The sequence below is a fragment of the Ranitomeya variabilis genome, chromosome 1, assembly GCF_051348905.1.
Source record: "Ranitomeya variabilis isolate aRanVar5 chromosome 1, aRanVar5.hap1, whole genome shotgun sequence".
Taxonomy (NCBI): Eukaryota; Metazoa; Chordata; class Amphibia; order Anura; family Dendrobatidae; genus Ranitomeya; species Ranitomeya variabilis.
Genome location: NC_135232.1, coordinates 72,288,087 through 72,296,025, shown reverse-complemented (window position 1 = coordinate 72,296,025; position 7,939 = coordinate 72,288,087). Strand labels below are relative to the sequence as shown.

The following is a 7,939-nucleotide window of genomic DNA, read 5'->3' as shown; positions in this document are numbered from 1 at the left end:
AACGATTAAGTCATGTCTTCTAATACTTGTCTTTATATTGTATAATCCTGGTTGTAAATAGATATTCAAATGCAGATTTGATAATCTTTAAATCTTTACATAAATGAGACTGAGCGTACACCACGAATGGGCTGATGAAACCATCTTCTGATACCTATTCAACTCTGGCCGGCACAGTGGCTCAGTGGTTAGCACTGTTGGTTTGCAGCGCTGTGGTCCTGGACTTAAATCCCGCCAAGGACAACATCTCCCAGGAGTTTGTATGCTCTCCTGGTGTTAGTGTGTTTTTGGAGTGTTGTAGAGACCAACACAGACAGGGAAATTAGATTTTGAGACCCAATGGGAACAGTGTTTATAATGTCTGTAAAGCATTGTGAAGTTAATGGCGTTATAGAAGTAAAATACTCTGCTAATATCAGTTACAGTACATGGCAGAGCCCAATAAAAGCATTGTTCTAGGAAGAAATTGGACAACCCTTGGTGCACCTTTATCAGAGATTAAATATTCATTTACACCCAAAAGGGTATGTTTGAACTTGCCTTTTACTGCCTTTACCAGCAATATAATAAGAACGGTGACCCAAAAGCTCATGATATATTCCTCAAATTATTAAAAAGAACCTATGTAAGTTGTCTATGATGGATAATATACTAATGGCAGGATTTGGCATATAATTAGTTAGTCGCAATCAGGGCTGTGGAGTCGGTAAGCCAAAACTCAGACACCATAGCACTGGTCACTACTGAGCATGTGCATAAAGTGCAGCACAGATTCATCTCAACTCCACAGCACTGGTCACTACTGAGCATGTGCATAAAGTGCAGCACAGATTCATCTCAACTCCACAGCACTGGTCACTACTGAGCATGTGCATAAAGTGCAGCACAGATTCATCTCAACTCCACAGCACTGGTCACTACTGAGCATGTGCATAAAGTGCAGCACAGATTCATCTCAACTCCACAGCACTGGTCACTACTGAGCATGTGCATAAAGTGCAGCACAGATTCATCTCAACTCCACAGCACTGGTCACTACTGAGCATGTGCATAAAGTGCAGCACAGATTCATCTCAACGCCAACTCCCCAGCACTGGTCACTACTGAGCATGTGCATAAAGCGCAGCCCAGATTCATCTCAACTCCGACTCCCCAGCACTGGTCACTACTGAGTATGTAAAGTGCAGCACAGATTCATCTCAACTCCGACTCCCCAGCACTGGTCACTACTGAGCATGTGCATAAAGTGCAGCACAGATTCATCAACTAAAAGCTTGGACCCTTAGATCAGGAACAGAAGAGACATTTATAGGACATTTCATAACTTTCACAAATTCTTCTGAAAAAAATATTCAGCACATCCTGCATTGTACTACTGTACTCAATTTATTAGATATTTTAGGAGTTTGAGTCGGTTCATTTTATACTGACTGACTCCAGAATCCACCAACACCAACTCGGACTCAAAAGCACTGCTTGTAATGGAACCTCCCTTACATCGACATGAAAAGAAAGAAAAGATGTTGGACTCTGAGTGGTACATTGTTTATTTTCTTACATTGTGGAAATTATTTTGAAGAATATTTCACATGTTTTCTTGCTTGTGACCCGCTAACACATAAGTGTGTGTGTGTTACTCGGGCATAGTAAATTTAGTATAAAGTTCAGATAACATAATAGATATAGAACAAACATTATAACACTCATCTATAGCAAAGGTACAAAGTTGTAATACAAATGAATAGTCATTTACAGAAAGAAGAAAATCCCCCTATTACCAGGTTATTAAAAAAATCAGTCACTTCTATAAATACAAATTTACACGGTGCTAAAAGAATGACATTACAGGTTTGGAACGCGCACATCATTGACATGGCACAATATGCAGCAACAAAGTATACAGCACATCAACAAAGACTACGAGGCTCCAAATCTAGATATGTAAAATGTAGAGAAAGCCATGACAGAATTCTTCGATCTGGCAGACGCAGACAGAAGCTTGCTGACAGTTGTAAAGCTTTAGGCATCAGACAGAAGCTTGTCAGGAGCAGCTGCTGCCGAGAACTGATGGATAGTGTTTTTTATTGTGACTACTAAAACACTATATCGCAAGCAGTCACAGGTCCTAGGGGGTGTACGGGCAGACATATAAAAACATATAAAACACAATATAGAACACAACCAGAAAGCCATTTCACAGGTTGCTAAGCATGATCAAATCACAAAAAGTAGATTTTATCTGAATATATATATATATATATATATATATATATATATACACACATACACACACACACACACATATGTATATCTTACATTAATACGTGCACCAATATAAGATATACAAATATATGTGAATATATATACATATATATATATATATATATATATATATATATACATACACACATATATATATATACATACACACATATATATATATATACACACACACACACACACACACACACTTCTCACAAAATTAAAATATCATAAAAAAGTGAAACTCCTATATTATATATAGTCATAGAGTGATCTATTTTAAGTGTTGATTTCTGTTAATGTTGATGATTATGGCTTTTAATGAAAACCCAAAAGTCATTATCTCAGTAAATTAGAATGATTAACAAAAAACACCTGCAAAGGCTTCCTAAGCTTTTAAAAGGTCCCTTAGTCTATTTAAGTAGGCTCCACAATCATGGGGAAGACTGCTGACTTGACAGATGTCCAGAAGGCAGTCATTGACGCACTCCACAAGGAGGGTAAGCCACAAAGGTCATTGCTAAAGAAGCCGGCTGTCCACAGAGTGCTGTATCTATCCAAGCATATTAATGGAAAGTTGTGTGGAAGGAAAAAAATGTGGTAGAAAAAGATGCACAAGCAACCGGGATAACCACAGTCTTAAAAGAATTAAGAAAAGGCCATTCAAAAATTTGGGGGAGATTCACAAGGAGTGGACTGCTGCTGGGGTCATTGCTTCAAGAGCCACCACACACAGACTTATCCAGGACATGGGCTACAAGTGTCGCATTCCTTGTGTCAAGCCATTCATGACCAATAAACAATGGCAGAGGCGTCTTACCAAGGAGAAAAAAAAACTGAACTGTTGCTCTGACTTCCAAGGTGTTGAAAGTAAATTTTATTAATTTAATTTTGAAATCAAGTATCCAGAGTCTGAAGGAAGAGTGGGGAGGCCACAATCCAAGCTGCTTGAGGTCTAGTGTGAAGCTCCACAATCAGTGATGGTTTGGGGAGCCATGTCATCTGCTGGTGTAGGTCCACTGTGTTTTATCAAGACCAAAGTCAGCGTAGCCGTCTACCAAGAAATTTTAAGTGAGCCTCATGCTTCCCTCTGCCGACAAGCTTATTGGAGATGGAAATCTAATTCTCCAGCAGGACTTGGCACCTGTCCACACTGCAAAAAGTACCAATACCTGATTTAAAAACAACAGTATCATTGTGCTTGTCTGGCCAGCAAACTCACCTGACCTTAATACAGAATCTATGGGGTATTGTCAAGAGAAAGATGAAAGACACCAGACCAAAAAATGCAGACGAGCTGAAGGCTGCTATCAAAGCAGAACACACCAGCAGTGCCACAGGCTGATCGCCGCCATGCCATGCCGCACTGATGCGGTAATTGATGCAAAAGTATGCAAGTATCGAGTGCATTTACTGAACATAATTTTCAGTAGGCCAACATTTCGGATTTTAAAATTTAAGCTGGTGTTCTAAAGTATTCTAATTTACTGAGATGACTTTTAGGATTTCATTGGCTGTAAGCCATAATCATCAACATTAACAGAAATAAACACGTGAAATAGATCACTGTTTGCAATGGCTCTATATAATATATGAGCTTCACTTTTCGTATTGACGAAGAATTTACTTTTTGATGATATTCTAATTTTGTTAGAAGCACTTGTGTATAATATATATATATATATATATATATATATATATATATAATAAAAACCCACATACAATTATCCTAACTAAAAAAGAATTTACTTCTTCTAAAAACTTAGATCAGCAGCATAGTGAAAATTAATACATAAATATAAATACATAACAGAAGTTTTAATTATTGGTGGCCTGTGAATCCTTGTGCTGCTCAGTTTTTATTTTTTATATTCTTTCCCAAAAAAAGAAAATAAAAAGACACATTTCTCTAAAAAAAAAAACGCTAAAAAGTTTAATATTACAAGATTAATATTACAATCATTTTAACACATACATTCCTGTTTTATACGGAACTACTTTAACGGGTCCCTTTTCATTTTCATCACGTCATAACATTCACTTATTTTTTTTTTTTTTTTTTTTAAATTCGCAATGTATTTTTTTTTTAAATAAATCCCTCCCAATCCACCCCAACAAACTATTAACAGTAGTGTTAACTGTAAAATTATGTCTTCTTACAGATATAGTGAATTTACTATAATACTGCTTTTTATATTCTTAAAAACAATCATTGTTAAAAAACAAAACAAAACAAAATAAAAATTAGTCAACAAATAATAAAAAAAAAAAAAGACAAAAACTTCCTATCCCACTAGGGAAACCTAGTTATATACATCTATATATCCTAGTGGGAATAAAAAACATGGCTGTGTTTAAATAAAAAAAAATACATATATTACAATGAAAGGAAACAACTTTCACTGTATATATTACATTTAGGAGTTTAGGATGAGTAAAAATACTAGACAAAACAAAAAACCCCACTACTTTTACTTGGGCTATAGACTGAAAACTTAGTCAGTAGTATTCCATCCCATTACCGATTAACCATACAGCAATAGTCAACTTTTACAAAAAAAAACCAAATACCGGTACATAAGAATTAACCAGAATGCTACACAGTATAAAATGAACGTAATTTTTTTTCATCTCTGGCCAATTGAACGGAGTTTAGGAGACACTGATACATTATTAAATGGCCCAAAAAATGGCTGCCTCTATAGGTGGTAGTACATGTTAAAATTATATTTTTGAAAATTCAGTGCTTTTTTAAAGCATGGACTGAAGAACTGGGATGACAATACAATTGACACATAAAATGGTACAGAAAAATACAAAAAAGTATCTAGAGGTGTTGACACTATAAAAAAGTGAAACCAAAGAAAACTGGAGACTTCCATAAATAATTGATCTAACGTACAGTTTGTACACCCGGGACATTGATCATTAAAATGTTGATTAAAATGCATGTAAGGCAGAAAAACAATGCAGGTAGTCCGCACTTCACAACTTCGCTGATCTCCTGTAACTCCGGAATAGAAGTAGCTGTTGGTATCGGGGGGGGGGGGGGGGGGGGGCGATAATCTCAATTTCCCAGAGTCTTTCATATTTGAACCGGCTCAAGTTCTCGCTCATCTAGTAAGTTTATTAGCATTGAAAAGCTGACTTTTACGGCTTCTATGTTGTCCAATGAGGTCGACTGAAGGATCCACCTTTTTCCTCGGGCTAGTGGCTCAAGTTCAAAATACTTTTTGATCTGAAAAAAAACAAAACAAAAAAATAAATGTCATCAACAGTAGTGATTTATCCAAACTCAAAAAATTCTAAAAGTAAATGAGACAAGCGTCTCTATGAAGATTAATTCACTAAGGAATGACCACATATCTATTAGGACACTTCGATGCAACAGAAGAAATATTTAAGCAATATTTTCATTGAGTCTCTGTAGTAAAGCAGCTTTCAAACACCAGGTAATGGCACCAAAGATTTTTAATTAGTAATTTAATTTTCTTGTTCAGAACTGTGCAGCACCTTTGTTTTGATGATGCCAGATCTGTGGACAAGATATGCGATTATATAAAGTACTTCTCTCTTATTGCCTCTATTGACAGCTGACTGCATGGATTTTTAGCAGTGCTGGAATTGGTTACCATCTTGATACATGCCCGAAATCTGTAACCGACAAACATCTCTACGGTTCTGTTCCTAACTAAACACTTCACTATTTCCTGCCCAGCATGAAAAACACAATCCCTCCAGAACAAAAGGGAAAGGCGACGACACGGAGCAGTAGTGAAAAGAGTAGTGTGTTGTCCTGCAACCGGTGGGGAGATATTGACACGTTTCGGACACATTTAACTAACGAACCACGAAAATTAAACGGCTGCCAAGAGTCTATATACAAGCCGATCAGCAATATTTTGTGGTCAAAATTCTTTGAGCACAGAACAAGTTGAAATAGAGGAGGAAATCTACTGCACTATTGAAACTTAGCTAAATAATTTGCATAGAAACTTTTAATTCTGCGGCAAGCAGAAAAACATATGGTATGAGGTGTGGGGACATAGGTGACCAATAAAGGAGATGTTTCAACCAGACTCGGGTTTTTATCGCATAGTCACGGTGCCCAGCATAAAAGGGTGAGAGGAGATAGGTGACCAATAAAGGAGACATTTCAGCCTCTTACCTATCTCCTCTCACCCTTTTATGCTGGGCACTGTGACTATGCGATAAAAACCCGGGATGGGTCGAAACGTCTCCTTAATTGGTCATCTATGTCCCCACACTTCGTACCAAGCGTTTTTGTGCTTGCTGTACAAAAAAAATGATATACAAAAGTGTCAAAAGTGCTGTTGATTTCCTCCTATGCTATACTTCAGGACCTCTCCCAGTTCACTTAGCAGGTCCTGACCATGTTGAGTGCACACCAACTTCCTTCACTTACACAAGATGAAGTGCTACTCTAAGTTCTGACGTCAACACTGGCATAAACGATCCAATAACCACTATAGGAAGAAGGCAAAGAGAAAAGGGCACTGGGATACTCTGGGCAATGTTCAGGTAGAAAATCTTTGGTCTGGGCGTTCATGTGGATTACAGCTTGACAGATAGTCAAGAAAGAAGAGATACATCAGATGTAACCTGGAGATTCCATAAAGCAATTAAGTTTTATTCAAGACATTACAAATGCAGAGAATGCAAAATGGATTGTTCTATGCATCTACAAGTGGTGGCAGATTTTTTTTCTCCTTTCTTGGCTACCAAAGGGAGAAAACCCGAAGTCTGTGTGCTTTGAGAAAACCCTGCTAGAGTGATCAGCAGTTGTTTGTTTTTATTTTCACACATTCCACCAATCTAAAAATTATTGCAAACCAACTGCACCCCAACATGACAACTGTATTCCCTAATGGCTGTGGCTCTTTCAACAGGATTATACACCCTTCAAAAAAATGTTCAAAAATGGCTTAAGGAACACCATAAAAAGGCCTTCAAATTCCCTAAAACTTAGTCCATTTGAGCATCTGTGGAGAGTGCTAGAAAAACAAGTTCGGTCCAAAAAGGCTGCACCTCACAACACACTGAAGGCATCAAAACTATGAATTAACACATGTGGAATTATATACTTAACAAAAAAAGTGTGAAACATCTGAAATTGTGTTTTTTATTCTAGGTTCTTCAAAGTAGCCACCTTTTGCTTTGATGACCGCTTTGCACACTCTTGGCATTCTCTTGATGAGCTTCAAGAGGTAGTCACCGGGAATGGTTTTCACTTCACAGGTGTGCCCTGTCAGGTTTAATAAGTGGGATTTCTTGCCTTATAAATAGGGTTGGGACCATCAGTTGTGTTGTGCAAAAGTCTGGTGGATACACAGCTGAGAGTCCGACCGAATAGACTATTAGAATTAGTTTTATGGCAAGAAAAAAAGCAGGTAAGTAAAGAAAAACGAGTGGCCATCATTACTTTGAAATGAAGGTCAGTCAGTTCGAAAAATTGGGAGAACTTTGAAAGTGTCCCCAAGTGCAGTGGCAAAAACCATCAAGCGCAACGAAGAAACTGACTCACATGAGGACCGCCCCAGGGAAGGAAGACCAAGAGTCACCTCTGCTTCTGAGGATAAATTTATCCGAGTCACCAGCCTCAGAAATCGCAGGTTAACAGCAGCTCAGATTAGAGACCAGGTCAATGCCACACAGA

At 37.6% G+C, this 7,939-nt stretch overlaps 1 protein-coding gene across 2 annotated transcripts in view; it reads right to left on the bottom strand.

The window, feature by feature from the left end:
• Window positions 1-2,437: 2,437 nt before the first annotated feature.
• The window catches only part of ARL15 (ARF like GTPase 15), a 261,182-nt gene continuing 255,680 nt past the window's right edge, over window positions 2,438-7,939 (bottom strand). For both annotated transcript variants that reach the window (XM_077285177.1, XM_077285169.1), the window contains one exon: window positions 2,438-5,500. In XM_077285177.1, coding sequence (XP_077141292.1) covers window positions 5,348-5,500 — 153 coding nt within the window. In that variant the 3' untranslated portion in view covers window positions 2,438-5,347. The remainder of the gene's footprint in view (window positions 5,501-7,939) is intronic.